The sequence below is a fragment of the Phyllobates terribilis genome, unplaced genomic scaffold, assembly GCF_046119375.1.
Source record: "Phyllobates terribilis strain yellow unplaced genomic scaffold, ASM4611937v1 Scaffold_4__5_contigs__length_816908805, whole genome shotgun sequence".
Lineage (NCBI taxonomy): Eukaryota > Metazoa > Chordata > Amphibia > Anura > Dendrobatidae > Phyllobates > Phyllobates terribilis.
Window position 1 is genome coordinate 64,118,900 of NW_027362764.1, and position 16,545 is coordinate 64,135,444.

The 16,545-nt window shown below is 41.3% G+C and overlaps 1 protein-coding gene across 4 annotated transcripts in view; it reads right to left on the reverse strand.

The window, feature by feature from the left end:
- LOC141264969 (S-acyl fatty acid synthase thioesterase, medium chain-like) overlaps positions 1-16,545 on the reverse strand; it is a 119,709-nt gene that overhangs the window by 84,557 nt on the left and 18,607 nt on the right. For all 4 annotated transcript variants that reach the window (XM_073677433.1, XM_073677432.1, XM_073677429.1 and 1 more), the window contains 2 exons: positions 6,440-6,578; positions 5,471-5,570 (listed from right to left, as the gene is read on the reverse strand). In XM_073677433.1, coding sequence (XP_073533534.1) covers positions 5,471-5,570; positions 6,440-6,578 — 239 coding nt within the window. The remainder of the gene's footprint in view (positions 1-5,470; positions 5,571-6,439; positions 6,579-16,545) is intronic.

Sequence of the window (16,545 nt, forward strand, 5' to 3'; positions counted from 1 at the left end):
AGACTATGGAACTCTCTGCTGCATGATGTTGTAATGAGTGATTCACTACGAACATTTAAGAAGGGCATGGATGCTTTTCTTGAATAGTATAATATTACAGGTTATATATACTAGATTCCTTGATAGGGCGTTGATCAACTAGTCTGATTGTCGTATGGAGTCGGGAAGGAATTTTTTTCCCCAATGTGGAGCTTAGTGTTTGCCACATGGGCTTTTTTTTGCCTTCCTCTGGATCAACATGTTAGGCTATGGGTTGAACTAGATGGACTTAGTCTTCCTTCAACCTTAAAAACAATGTTACTATATTACTAAACTGTCCACTTAGGAAGCAACAATTTCACATGCTGTTGTGCAAATGGAATAGACAATAGATGGAAATTATTGGCAATTATCAAGACACCCTCAATAAAGGAGTGGTTCTGCAGGTGGGGACCACAGACCACATCTCAGTATCAATGCTTTCTGGCTGATGTTTTGGTCACTTTTGAATGTTGGTTGTGTTTTCACACTCGTGGTAGCATTAGATGGGCTGTACAACCCACAGAAGTTGCTCAGGTAGTGCAGCTCATCCAGGATGGCACATCAATGCGAGCTGTGGCAAGAAGGTTTGCTGTGTCTGTCAGCATAGTGTCCAGAGCCTGGAGGCGCTACCAGGAGACAGGCCAGTACACCAGGAGACGTGGAGTGGGCCGTAGGAGGGCAACAACCCAGCAACAGAACCGCTACCGATGCCTTTGTGCAAACAGGAGGGGCACTGCCAGAGCCCTGCAAAATGACCTCCAGCAGGCCACAAATGTGCATGTGTCTTGCCAAACGGTTAGAAACCGACTCCATGAGGGTGGTATAAAGGCCCGATGTCCACAGATGGGGGTTGTGCTCACAGCCCAACACCGTGCAGGACGCTTGGCATTTGCCACAGAACACCAGGATTGGCAAAGTCGCCACTGGCGCCCTGTGCTCTTCACAGATGAAAGCAGGTTCACACTGAGCACATGTGACAGATGTGACAGAGTCTGGAGACGCCTTGGAGAGTGATCTGCTGCCTGCAACATCCTTCAGCATGACCGGTTTGGCAGTGGGTCAGTAATGGTGTGGGGTGGCATTTCTTTGGAGGGCCGCACAGCCCTCCATGTGCTCGCCAGAGGTAGCCTGACTGCCATTAGGTACCGAGATAAGATCCTCAGACCCCTTGTGAGACGATATGCTGGTGCGGATGAACGCATTGAAGCTATGGACTGGCCCGCCCGTTCCCCAGACCTGAATCCGATTGAGCACATCTGGGACATCATGTCTCGCTCCATCCACCAACGTCACGTTGTACCACAGACTGTCTAGGAGTTGGCGGATGCTTTAGTCCAGGTCTGGGAGGAGATCCCACAGGAGACCATCCGCAACCTCATCAGGAGCATGCCCAGGCGTTGTAGGGAGGTCATACAGGCACGTGGAGGCCACACACACAATACTGAGCCTCATTTTGACTTGTTTAAAGGACATTACATCAAAGTTGGATCAGCCTGTAGTGTATTTTTCCACTTTAATTTTGGGGGTGACTCCAAATCCAGGCCTCCATTGGTTAATAAATGTGATTTCCATTGATGATTTTTGTGTGATTTTGTTGTCAGCACATTCAACTTTGTACAGAACAAAGTATTCAATGAGAATATTTCATTCATTCAGATCTAGGATGTGTTATTTGTGTGCTTTCTTTATTTTTTTTGAGCAGTGTAATATATATATATATATATATATATATATATATATATATATATATATATACAGTACAGACCAAAAGTTTGGACACACCTTCTCATTTAAAGATTTTTCTGTATTTTCATGACTATGAAAATTGTACATTCACACTGAAGTCATCAAAACTATGAATTAACACATGTGGAATTATATACTTAACAAAAAAGTGTGAAACAACTGAAAATATGTCTTATATTCTAGGTTCTTCAAAGTAGCCACCTTTTGCTTTGATGACTGCTTTGCACACTCTTGTTCTATGGGATTCAGGTCTGGACTCATTGCTGGCCACCTTAGAAGTCTCAAGTGCTTTCTCTCAAACCATTTCATAGTGCTTTTGGAAGTGTGTTTTGGGTCATTGTCCTGCTGGAAGACCCATGACCTCTGAGGGAGACCCAGCTTTCTCACACTGGGCCCTACATTATGCTGCAAAATTTGTTGGTAGTCTTGAGACTTCATAATGGCATGCACATGGTCAAGCAGTCCAGTGCCAGAGGCAGCAAAGCAACCCCAAAACATCAGGGAACCTCCGCCATGTTTGACTGTAGGGACCGTGTTCTTTTCTTTGAATGCCTCTTTTTTTTCCTGTACACTCTATGTTGATGCTTTTTCCCAAAAAGCTCTACTTTTGTCTCATCTGACCAGAGAACATTCTTCCAAAACATTTTAGGCTTTCTCAGGTAAGTTTTGGCAAACTCCAGCCTGGCTTTTTTATGTCTCGGGGTAAGAAGTGGGGTCTTCCTGGGTATCCTACCATACAGTCCCTTTTCATTCAGACGCCGACGGATAGTACGGGTTGACACTGTTGTACCCTCGGACTGCAGGGCAGCTTGTACTTGTTTGGATGTTAGTCGAGGTTCTTTATCCACCATCCGCACAATCTTGCGTTGAAATCTCTCGTCAATTTTTCTTTTCCGTCCACATCTAGGGAGGTTAGCCACAGTGCCATGGGCTTTACACTTCTTGATGACACTGCGCACGGAAGACACAGGAACATTCAGGTCTTTGGAGATGGACTTGTAGCCTTGAGATTGCTCATGCTTCCTCACAATTTGGTTTCTCAAGTCCTCAGACAGTTCTTTGGTCTTCTTTCTTTTCTCCATGCTCAATGTGGTACACACAAGGACACAGGACAGAGGTTGAGTCAACTTTAATCCATGTTAACTGGCTGCAAGTGTGATTTAGTTATTGCCAACACCTGTTAGGTGCCACAGGTAAGTTACAGGTGCTGTTAATTACACGAATTAGAAAAGCATCACATGATTTTTCAAACAGTGCCAATACTTTTGTCCACCCCCTTTTTTAGGTTTGGTGTGGAATTATATCCAATTTGGCTTTAGGACAATTCTTTTTGTGTTTTTTTCATTGAAGACAAATTAAATGAAGATAATAATACCAAAGAATTTGTGATTGCAATCATTTTCAGGGAGAAACTGAATATTATCTGACAGAATTGCAGGGGTGCCAATACTTTTGGCCACCACAGTATATATAAGTTTCCTTTTATTATTTAAAAGTCCTCTACCTTATAATATCTCTACTGCCCGAGTTGTAGTGGTTTGTGATTACAATTCCATTTCCAACATAATCACTATATTGTAGGATTAGCAGAAAACATTGTTGAAAAGGAAAATTAAGCCTTTTTTATCCTAAAAATATATGTCAGTGGATAAATAATTTTGAAGAGTTAGGTTATGGAATTTACAGAGAGTTTAATCTTCTAATTATCAGAATATAATGCCAGCTATAGAGAATTCATGAAAATCAGATGAAAGACAGGGAAAAAAAATTCTATGTGGGGCGAAATAGTGAACAAAAAGAAGAAGTGGCAATTCTGCTCAAATTTCACTTTTAATACGTTGATTGTGTAGTAAAAATAAGAGGGTTACCACATTTAAATAATTGTTTTAACATTTTTGTCACTTTTAAAAAATGTTAACTTTAAAAAAAAAATTAAAATAAACTCGGTTTGCTATTTTTAGTTGGAGTTTTCCCCCTATATCAAGAAGAAGAGGTTAAAAATCTGCACAGCAAATCAATTTGCCAATGGAAAAAAAATTCAACAACATGTGAATTAAAATTTGTTAAAGTTGGTTTTACAGTTTCGGAAAACCAATGTCCCCTGGCTGCTATTTAGAAAAAAAAACAAAACGGCCTTACTCTCTCCCCCGAGTCCAGTGCTGTCTCCACTGCTGCTCCCCGTGCCTGTTATTTTCTGCAGCGCTGTCACGTCGACAGCACTGCAGGAGTGAGCTCAGTGGCACATACTGTCACATTGATTGGCTGCAGCCGAGGTGATGTCAGCGCTGCAGACAATAACAGGCACCCGGAGCAGTGCGGGAGACTGAGCGTTGGACCCAGGGAGAGGAAGTAAAAGAGAGGGTTTTTTTTTTAGGCCACGGCCACACTATCAGTATTTGGTCAGTATTCAATCAGTATTTTTTCGCAGGAGTGGGAGCCAAAACCAGGTGAGGAACAATCAGAGAAAAGGTATAATAGAAACAAGTCACCAATTCTGCATTTATCACCCACTCCTGGTTTGGGCTCCCACTTCTGAGAAAAAATACTGACCGAATACTGACCAAATACTGATAGTGGGGCCGTGACCTAAAAGTCTAATCTAGATCCAATCCAAATTTTAGTTGCAAATCTTCAGCAGTCCAAAGTGGACATATCCTAAGGTTGAAAGGAAGGTACTGATAGTTTGTTCACAAGAATTTTTAGGGTATGAGCAAACGGTAACTTTAAGATGCCAGGGGACCCGCTGAGGCTCTCCTAGGCGAAGCTGCCTTAGAAAACAGCCGGGAGTACCAGAAGCAGCCTCTCTGATTTTTTTGACATCGCTTTTGCAACGGTTCCACCCCTGGCGTATTTTTTCCATAATTTAGGCCACATTCAGTATTTGGTCAGTATTTCACATCAGTATTTAGAAGCCAAAACCAGGAGTGGAAAAGTATCATAGAAACACGTCACCACTTCTGTATTTTTCACTTACTCCTTGTTCTGGCTTACAAATACTGATGTAGAATACTGACCAAATACTGAACGTGTGAACGTGGCCTTAAACTTTGACTAGCGAGCGACTTCCACTAAGAAGCTTCTTTTAACAGCTTCACGGTTTCTAAACCATAACAAAAGATTGAACAAGTGCACAACAATGTAGTTTTTACATTGCTGTGCATTATGTTCACTTTTTGCTGCAGTTTTGCGTTACTATTTTTTAGGTGGGTTCCAGGCAGAATCCGCCTGGAAAAGATATTGTGTAGCCATGCACAGTGAGCTTTTGTTTTCTTCTTTTTTTTTGGAGGTTTTGGAGCACAAATTGATAGGAAACTCTCCAAAACTCATCAAAAACTTGGAAGTTCTGCTCAGCTTCTTTTCCAAAAAATCTGCAAAAAGTTACTCTTAAGCTATGGGCACACAACGTCTTTCAGATGCTAGCGCATCTGAGTTTTTCCAGCCACAGCCACTTCAGAAAGACCCTTAAGCGGAAGACATGACATAAAACTGAACACGTGCACAGCAATGTCGTTTTGATATTGCTGTGGTTTATGTTAATTTTTTGGAGCACTTGGAGCACTTTTCCAGCGGATTATAGGTGGAGTTTGCTTGAAAAAGACGTCGTGTGCACATAGATTTTGGTGTGCATTTCTCCAGGGATCATTTTAAATTATTCTTTATAGTCATTTACGGTATATTAATGTGCATGAGGCCCAGGACTCACATGAGGCGCAGAGGCTCCAGACACAAACATGTGCACGGGCTCCAGACCATACTTTTCTTTCAGTCTTACAGCAGTAGCAAAACTGGTGAAGGATCCAAAGCTGCAAAGAAAATGAAACAAATAATAATAAAAAAAATGCTTCAATTTTCAGGAAAGTGGCAAAATGAAATCCACAATGGACACATGGAAGGACGGAACAATTCATCCTCCCATCTGGAACGTACGCTCCGGCCGGACTCTATAGACAAGAACACAATGCGGCTTTATCCTCTCTGTTCTGTTTAATAGATAAAGACTTCATAAGACGACATGTGCTCCGGACTATTAGCTAACAAGGGATCCGAAAGACTAAGGCCTCATTCAAGTTCCCATTAAACAGAAGAAAACAACTAACAACACTCGGATGACACACAGATGGCACACGGATGACCTCCATTATTTTTTTTATGGAACCATTGATTTTCTATAGGAGAGTCTGATTCGTGACTTAGATCAAAAACTGACTTCTATTGATTTTTTAGGGTTGTTTTTTTTTCGTCATAGGTCGCTAAGGAGTTAAATTACATAAAAAACAAAACAAAAAAAAATCAGTCTTTTACAAAAGGGTTTTTTACTAGAATTTGGGACTTGAGCATTAAAGGTCAGACTTGGATTAAATATTTAAAGCAGGAGCAGCTGAGCAGATTGATTTATACGTTTATGGTAAAAGATTCAGTATTTCTTGGAATGTCTACTCATTCTGGACTTAGGAGTCCAGTGGGCGGTCCTAGTCAGTGACTGACATACAAGGAAATCTATCAGTCACTGATTTGGACCACCCACTGGACTCCGATGTTCTCAATGAGCAAGAATGACTAAAACTATATATCATTTTGCTCAGTTCTTCCTGATCGTCACCTTCATGCCCCCAGATCAAACAGTATTTTCAAGGTAACAGGATCCTTTTAATGTGATCTAGGAAATATTTACCTGTGGCCAAAAAAAGAAAAACTTTTTTCCTGCAGTTGCGGTAACAACACGGTAATAATTTCATCCACTATTTGGTCCATACTTTGAAGAAATGGCTCTGAAAACCGGGACTCTCTTCCTGGCAGCCTGATGGAGAAAACTGAAAAAACAAAACAAACAGGTAGAGAAAGACGTGTATAGAATGTTCCGTAATTCTTGCTTTCCTCTTGCAGATGATAAGCCTCGGGTGGCATTATGCCCTGTACCTTAGGGGAACATTTGTAAAGATGCCACTTTGTTGTCAGCAACATTATTTCTCTCCAAGTTTACGGACTGTTGCAGACATAAGTGAATTTGGTGCAAATTGTACAAAAGTGGAGAACATTATTTTGACATACCGTGATGTAGCAAGCTTTTAATGATTGTGCCTCTCGTTAAAAGTTGCAGAACGTTTGATGTCTGACCACGAGGACCCCCAGATATTCTAACAAAGGGGCTTTGAAATGGCTTGTCAGAAAGAAGCAATGGCCGTGCCCTGCTTTAATTCAGGAAGAAGCAATGGCCGTACCCTGCTTTATTCATTCAGAAAGAAGCAATGGCAGTACCCCGCTTTATTCATTCAGAAAGAAGCAATGGCTGTACCCCGCTTTATTCATTCAGAAAGAAGCAATGGCTGTACCCCGCTTTATTCATTCAGAAAGAAGCAATGGCCGTACCCTGCTTTATTAATTCAGGAAGAAGCAATGGCCGTACCCTGCTTTATTCATTCAGAAAGAAGCAATGGCCGTACCCTGCTTTATTCATTCAGAAAGAAGCAATGGCCGTACCCTGCTTTATTAATTCAGGAAGAAGCAATGGCCGTACCCTGCTTTATTAATTCAGGAAGAAGCAATGGCCGTACCCTGCTTTATTCATTCAGAAAGAAGCAATGGCTGTACCCTGCTTTATTCATTCAGAAAGAAGCAATGGCCGTACCCTGCTTTATTAATTAAGGAAGAAGCAATGGCCGTACCCTGCTTTATTCATTCAGAAAGAAGTAATGGCCGTACCCTGCTTTATTCATTCAGAAAGAAGCAATGGCCGTACCCTGCTTTATTCATTCAGAAAGAAGCAATGGCCCTGCCCTGCTTTATTAATTCAGGAAGAAGCAATGGTCGTACCCTGCTTTATTCATTCAGAAAGAAGCAATGGCAGTACCCTGCTTTATTCATTCAGAAAGAAGCAATGGCTGTACCCCACTTTATTCATTCAGAAAGAAGCAATGGCCGTACCCTGCTTTATTCATTCAGGAAGAAGCAATGGCCGTACCCTGCTTTATTCATTCAGAAAGAAGCAATGGCAGTACCCTGCTTTATTCATTCAGAAAGAAGCAATGGCCGTACCCTGCTTTATTCATTCAGAAAGAAGCAATGGCTGTACCCCTCTTTATTCATTCAGAAAGAAGCAATGGCCGTGCCCTGCTTTATTCATTCAGAAGGAAGCAATGGCTGTACCCCGCTTTATTCATTCAGAAAGAAGCAATGGCTGTACCCCGCTTTATTCATTCAGAAAGAAGCAATGGCCGTACCCTGCTTTATTCTTTCAGAAAGAAGCAATGGCCGTGCCCTGCTTTATTAATTCAGAAAGAAGCAATGGCTGTACCCCGCTTTATTCATTCAGAAAGAAGCAATGGCTGTACCCCGCTTTATTCATTCAGAAAGAAGCAATGGCCGTACCCTGCTTTATTCATTCAGAAAGAAGCAATGGCTGTACCCCGCTTTATTCATTCAGAAAGAAGCAATGGCCGTACCCTGCTTTATTCTTTCAGAAAGAAGCAATGGCCGTACCCTGCTTTATTCTTTCAGAAAGAAGCAATGGCCGTACCCTGCTTTATTCTTTCAGAAAGAAGCAATGGCCATGCACTGCTTTATTCATTGTTTACGGCACAAACAAATTCCATGCAGATGAGAATTAAAGTCAGGACCCCAGCGCTGCAAGTCCCTTTAGTGACAGGGTCTTGTATTTGGAGTCTTCTCTTAAAACAGTCCCAGGCAATCACAGAGGGTCCTGAAACTTTTAGCAGTCATTCATATTAATGGCTGAACTTGGATGTTAGGGGTCCGAACAGAAGACAATTTCGGTAGGACTGAATGACCATCTAAAGTGTATGGCAGTGTCCCGACTCTCCCCGATGTTTGGGAAATAAAAGATTGCATATCCGATAACATTGTTCTCATAGGAGATAAGCCACCATTGGAGGTGTCCAGCTGCAGCTTATTGTCACGGGTGTATCAGTTTTGACAGACAGTGGTTCTGGATCCGGCTGTAGAAGGTCGCTGCGTTTGGCCTTGCAGACACCTTCTTGATTGTTTCATCATCCTTCTCTCACTAGAACCCAGCAGTGATCTCCTTCTGCTGCTAATTAACACACCCTTGCTTGATCTTTAAAAACCCTCAGTGTCTCCAGAGAGTTGCCGGTGATGGAAGCATATTCCTCTGTTCAGGCCTGGAGATCTAGCAGTCGGCTAGTTTCTTCTTGGAGTTCCTTAGTGGATTGTTGGCGTGATCTCTCTGATGTCTTCTCAAAGCTAAGTGTATCCCCTTGTATGTTTCCCTTGTTTGTCTTTAGTTGCAGTGGGGCTGACTAGTGCTCACTCCTTTCCCTCCCCACCTAGGGCCTAGCTCTAGGGTCAGTCAGGGATTAGGTATCCTGCTCGGCAATAGGTGCGGAACCTATTTAGGTACGATAGGGGAATCAGGGTGTTGTTAGATCTGCTTAGGGGTCTCCACTCCTGGTTCTGCTCGGACCTTATTCATATTTACATCGTTAGACACATGGTAAGGTTTTAATACTAGAGGTTAGGACCGTCCCGAATAGGGTCACCATGACGTGGTGGGGTGGCTTTTACATTTTTTTAATGAAAATTACATTAACCACGTACCCTATATTATTTTTATGCACTATTGCTATTTATTTTTTCACTGCAGGGTATTTGCTCATTTTGTTTTTGTCTATTTAGTGGCCAGAGTGAACAAGCGCCTACAGACTGCATGCATAATAATAATATGTTTTATATTTTCTATTGCGCCAACATATTCCGCAGCACTTTAAATTGTAGAGGGGACTTGTACAGACAATAAAGACGTTACATAATAACACATAACTCAGATACCAAAAGGAGTGAGGTCCCTGCAGCTCGCAAACTACAATCTATTACATCAACTTATATTCTAGTTCATCTATTTAGGTTTTTGTATCAAATAAAGGGGAAAACACAGCAAAAAGAAAATAATCAGATAAGATTGTTATGTGTGAACACGGCCTAAAGATGCTGTTTTTTCTCTATATTCATTTGTGGAGAGTCTGAAAAAATACACATGTACCAGCTGTCAGGTTCTCTTTAAAAGGGAAAGCATCAGAAGAAAATGACTTATTGTATAAATCAGGTTTTATGGTAAATGCATTAAAAATATACATTATTTTTTTTAAATTTTTAGTTGTTTTATCTCTTTCGTCATCGCTCACCTCCTCCTACTGTACAATGACCGATAACACCTCTATATACAGTAGATAACACAGGATCCACCATTCACAATAGGTGATGTCACAGCTCACCTCCTCCTTCTGTACAATGACCGATAACACCTCTATATACAGTAGATAACACAGGATCCACCATTCACAATAGGTGATTTCACAGCTCACCTCCTCCTCCTGTACAATGACTGATAACACCTCTATATACAGTAGATAACATAGGATCCACCATTCAGAATAGGTGATTTCACAGCTCACCTCCTCCTACTGTACAATGACTGATAACACCTCTATATACAGTAGATATCACAGGATCCACCATTCACAATAGATGATATCACAGCTCACCTCCTCCTCCTGTACAATGACTGATAACACCTCTATATACAGTAGATAACATAGGATCCACCATTCAGAATAGGTGATTTCACAGCTCACCTCCTCCTACTGTACAATGACTGATAACACCTCTATATACAGTAGATATCACAGGATCCATCATTCACAATAGATGATGTCACAGCTCACCTCCTCCCTATACATTGACCTTTGCACAGATTAGAGCATGCTCAGATAACACTTCTATACAGATAGGGCCTGAGTCAGTCTATTGCTGCTAATGTTCATGTGAAGAACAGTAGGAGGATAATATTAGGCCGCGTGGCCAATGTGAATACTAAAGATCTTTGATATCTTTTAAATATAAATAGGGATCTGAAAAAAAGAAAAAAAAATCAATTAACCATAAAAAGCTGATTTAAACCCCAGGTGATATTTGATGGTACACTCCCTGTAATGAAGCAGAGAAGTGCTGGCCCTATAGAGGCGGAGGCTGGGGCGGCTGGTCTCAGGGATTATCCTGGATACACTGGATCCCGAAACGTGTTGCCATTAGCTGCGAGTAGCGCGGCCACAGAGGCCGGCATTGTGCCCAGCAGCAGGATATATTGTGGATGCCTTTCACTGGGAAACAGAGGGTTTCTTCACTGCTGGAGAAAGATGTGATGTGACCGGCACATCAATGCCGAGCTCCGAGTGCCAACTCCGCGGCTTGCCTTTGTTCCCTATGCTAATGTCGGACCCCGGAGTCCGAGCCATTCTGTTCTTTTACCAGCGCCTCCAGCTTTTCTTCCCCCATAAATGCTTTCTGTGGGCACTTGCCGGTTTTGGATACCGATACAAAGTAACGCAGACAATGACCTCACCGAGGAGGAGCTCAGATCCTGAGCTCTGGGTCCAAATCTGCTGTGCTTAAAGGGGTAGTCCCATCTCCAATATGTAGCAGGTATAATAATAATAATAATAATAATATTAGCAAATACCTCCAATTAGAAATGTAGTATAGTTCTTCTGATTAGCTATGTTGCTTACCCCGTGTACAGGGCATTACAGTAGCTAAGATATCCATGGTTATGACCACTAACAACTAAGTCTCACTATATGAGTGGTCGTAACCATGGATGCCTAAGCTACTGCAATGCCCTGCACACGGGGTAAGCGACATAGCTAATCAGAAGAACTATACTACATTTCTAATTGGAGGTATTTGCTAATATTATTATTACACGTACTACATATTGGGATAGGTTCTTGGAAATGGGAATATTCCTTTAATGCTTCTTTGTATCTTTATTATCCCCCCTTTTATGAAGTAATGTAATATAATTTGGGCTGACTATAAGGTAATCAGTGCTCGCCCCCCCCCCCCCGAAAAATGCCATGACTTTAACTGGTCCCAATTACTGACCACGTCCCCAATTACCCCACTTTATGCACACAAGGGGGCCAGAAAGTTACTCATCAGATGTATTTTTAGTCCTAAACTAAGCTGCTCTCCTACATTTTTAAAAAATGGAGCAATGGGATTTTCAGTTTTATTCTGTGCTATTCTTATCCCTTTAGAGACTCTTTTTCATTTCCCTTTTTTCTTTTAAAGGCGTTTCTAAAAACTTTTTTTTTATTTTTCCCTAAACATAGCAGATAGGATTGGGGTAATTAAAAACTTTACCATAAAATATACTAAAAAAAAACAAAAAAAAACGAGGAAAAATATTCCAGATAAGGTGGAATAAAAAAAAAAATGAACAGCAATCCCGCCATTGGCTTTTTGGGTTTTGTTCTTCCACATTCACTTTGCAGTAAAAATTACCTGGTAATTTTGTTGTACAGGTCAGGGTGTCTTCAATCGCCATATTGTACAGGAAGAGGAGGAGGTGAGCTGTGATATCACCTATTGTGAATGGTGGCTCCTGTGTTATCTACTGATCAGTTATCAGTCACTGTACAGGAGGAGGAGGAGGTGAGCTGTGAAATTGCCTATTGTGAATGGTGGATCCTGTGTTATCTACTGTATATAGAGGTGCTATCAGTCATTGTACAGGAGGAGGAGGTGAGCTGAGACATCACCTATTGTAAATGGTGGATCCTGTCTTATCTACTGTATAAAGAGGTGTTAGCAGTCATTGTACAGGAGGGGGAGGAGGTGAGCTGTGACATCAGCTATTGTGAATGGTGGATCCTGTGTTATCTACTTTATATAGAGGTGTTATCAGTCATTGTACAGGAGGAGGAGGTGAGCTGAGACATCACCTATTGTGAATGGTGGATCCTGTCTTATCTACTGTATAAAGAGGTGTTATCAGTCATTGTACAGGAGGAGGAGGTGAGCTGTGACATCACCTATTGTGAATGGTGGATCCTGTGATATCTACTGTATATAGAGGTGATATCAGTCATTGTACAGGAGGAGGAGGTGAGCTGTGATATCACCTATTGTAAATGGTGGATCCTGTGTTATCTACTGTATATAGAGGTGTTATTAGTCATTGTACAGGAGGAGGAGGAGGTGAGCTGTGATATCATATTGTGAATGGTGGATCCTGTGTTATCTACTGTATATAGAAGTGTTATCAGTTATTGTACAGGAGGAGGAGGTGAGCTGTGACATCACCTATTGTGAATGGTGGATCCTGTGTTATCTACTGTATATAGAGGTGTCATCAGTCATTGTACAGGAGGAGGAGGTGAGCTGTGATATGATCTATTGTGAATGGTAGATCCTGTGATATCTACTGTATAAAGAGGTGTTATCAATCATTGTACAGGACGGGGAGGAGGTGAGCTGTGACATCACCTATTGTGAATGGTGGATCGTGTGTTATCTACTGTATATAGAGGTGTTATCAGTCATTGTACAGGAGGGGGAGGAGGTGAGCTGTGACATCACCTATTGTGAATGGTGGATTGTGTGTTATCTACTGTATATAGAGGTGTTATCAGTCATTGTACAGGAGGGGGAGGAGGTGAGCTGTGACATCACATATTGTGAATGGCAGATCCTGTGTTATCTACTGTATATAGAGGTGTTATCAGTCATTGTACAGGAGGAGGTGAGCTGTGACATCACCTATTGTGAATGGTGGATCCTGTGTTATCTACTGTATATAGAGGTGTTATCAGTCATTGTACAGGAGGAGGAGGAGGTGAGCTGTGATATCATATATTGTGAATGGTGGATCCTGTGTTATCTACTGTATATAGAGGTGTTATCAATCATTGTACAAGAGGGGGAGGAGGTGAGCTGTGATATCATATATTGTGAATGGTGGATCCTGTGTTATCTACTGTATATAGAGGTTTCATCAGTCATTGTACAGGAGGAGGAGGAGGTGAGCTGTGATATCATCTATTGTGAATGGTGGATTGTGTGTTATCTACTGTATATAGAGGTGTTATCAGTCATTGTACAGGAGGAGGAGGAGGTGAGCTGTTACATCACCTATTGTGAATGGTGGATCCTGTGTTATCTACTGTATATAGAGGTGTCATCAGTCATTGTACAGGAGGAGGAGGAGGTAAGCTGTGATATGATCTATTGTGAATGGTAGATCCTGTGTTAACAGTCATTGTACAGGAGGAGGAGGTGAGCTGTGATATCACCTATAGTGAATGGTGGATCCTGTGTTATCTACAGTATATAGAGGTGTTATCAGTCATTGTACAGGAGGAGGAGGAGGTGAGCTGTGATATCACCTATAGTGAATGGTGGATCCTGTGTTATCTACAGTATATAGAGGTGTTATCAGTCATTGTACAGGAGGAGGAGGAGGTGAGCTGTGATACCATCTATTGTGAATGGTGGATCCTGTGTTATCTACTGTATATAGAGATATAACTATTTAGCTTTTCGGGGAACAGATCTGTATGAGGACTAGAGTTGGTGCAAGTTGATTCGCAGGACTGGGTCCATTGGCCGCATCGTGCTATGTTTTCTAATCAAATGAGTCAGGGATGCCGAGATGTAAGTGACAATTCTTCGGACTCCTGTCCAGGGGCCACAAATTACTGACCTGGCTGATGAAGAGGCTCATGAGAATCGATTTGCCTCACTTCTTTTTTTTTTTTTATGTAGTTTTTATTGGTAACACATTTTGGTTTTCTGATTTTTTTTTTTTATTCCATTTTTTGGGGGAGGTGAAGAGCATTTAGCTTAGTTGTCACATGTTCACCAATGCTTCAGTCACACAGGGGACTTTATGCCTCCTGTTCTTTGGAGTCTCAGTAGCTGAACCCCCAGAAACTTGTAGCAGCCTCCACCATGATTCACTGTTGTTGCAAGTTTACCTAGAAGAATTGATGCTGTTTAGGGCGGTCGCCAAATATTGATTTTATTAAGATTTTTGCATTTTGCTCATTGATAAATATAAACTAATAACATTTCTACTTTTAAATGCATTCTTATTTTGCAGCATTTTTTGCACACCAGCCTAAAGTTTTTGCGCAGTATTATATATAAGAATAAAATAATTCAATATCAACCTCTTCAACTCTCCACATAAATCATTGTATGACAGGCTATATACAGCGCCATCTGTTGGTTATCACTGCACTACAAGTTCAGCAGCTGCTATTTATCTACTGTGCATTCTTAAAATCTACCAATACATAATACAAGGAGGTTTCTACAAGAAAAAAATAATTATAGCTTCATTATTGATAATGTAAACTAGATTAATAAAAATAAAGTAATGTATGTACACAGTGACTGCACCAGCAGAATAGTGAGTGCAGCTCTGGAGTATAATACAGGAGGTAACTCAGGATCAGTAATGTAATGTATGTACACAGTGACTGCACCAGCAGAATAGTGAGTGCAGCTCTGGAGTATAATACAGGATGTAACTCAGGATCAGTAATGTAATGTATGTACACAGTGACTGCACCAGCAGAATAGTGAGTGCAGCTCTGGAGTTTAATACAGGATGTAACTCAGGATCAGTAATGTAATGTATGTACACAGTGACTCCACCAGCAGAATAGTAAGTGCAGCTCTGGAGTATAATACAGGATGTAACTCAGGATCAGTAATGTAATGTATGTACACAGTGACTGCACCAGCAGAATAGTGAGTGCAGCTCTGGGGTATAATACAGGATGTAACTCAGGATCAGTACAGGATAAGTAATGTAATGTATGTACACAGTGACTCCACCAGCAGAATAGTGAGTGCTGCTCTGGAGTATAATACAGAATGTAACTCAGGATCAGTAATGTAATGTATGTACACAGTGACTGCACCAGCAGAATAATGAGTGCAGCTCTGGAGTATAATACAGGATGTAACTCAGGATCAGTAATGTAATGTATGTACACAGTGACTGCACCAGCAGAATAGTGAGTGCAGCTCTGGGGTATAATACAGGATGTAACTCAGGATCAGTACAGGATAAGTAATGTAATGTATGTACACAGTGACTCCACCAGCAGAATAGTGAGTGCTGCTCTGGAGTATAATACAGAATGTAACTCAGGATCAGTAATGTAATGTATGTACACAGTGACTGCACCAGCAGAATAGTGAGCGCAGCTCTGGAGTATAATACAGGATGTAACTCACGATAAGTAGAGAATAAATAATGTAATTTATGTACATAGTGACTACACCAGCAGAATAGTGAGTGCAGCTCTGGGATATAATATAGGATGTAATGCAGGATAAGTACAGGGTAAGTAATGTAATATATGTACACAGTGACTCCATCAGCTGAATAGTGAGTGCAGCTCTGGAGTATAGTACATGATGCAACTCAGGATCAGTACAGGATCAGTAATGTAATGTATGTACACAGTGACTGCACCAGCAGAATAGTGAGCGCAGCTCTGGAGTATAATACAGGATGTAACTCACGATAAGTAGAGGATAAATAATGTAATTTATGTACATAGTGACTGCACCAGCAGAATAGTGAGTGCAGCTCTGAAGTATAATACAGGATGTACATCAGGATCAGTAATGTAATGTATGTACACAGTGACTGCACCAGCAGAATAGTGAGTGCAGCTCTGGAGTACAATACAGGATGTAACTCAGGATCAGTAATGTAATGTATGTACACAGTGACTCCACCAGCAGAATAGTAAGTGCAGCTCTGGAGTATAATACAGGATGTAACTCAGGATCAGTAATGTATGTACACAGTGATTGCACCAGCAGAATAGTGAGTGCTGCTCTGGAGTATAATACAGGATGTAACTCAGGATCAGTAATGTAATGTATGTACACAGTGACTGCACCAGCAGAATAGTGAGTGCTGCTCTGGAGTATAATACA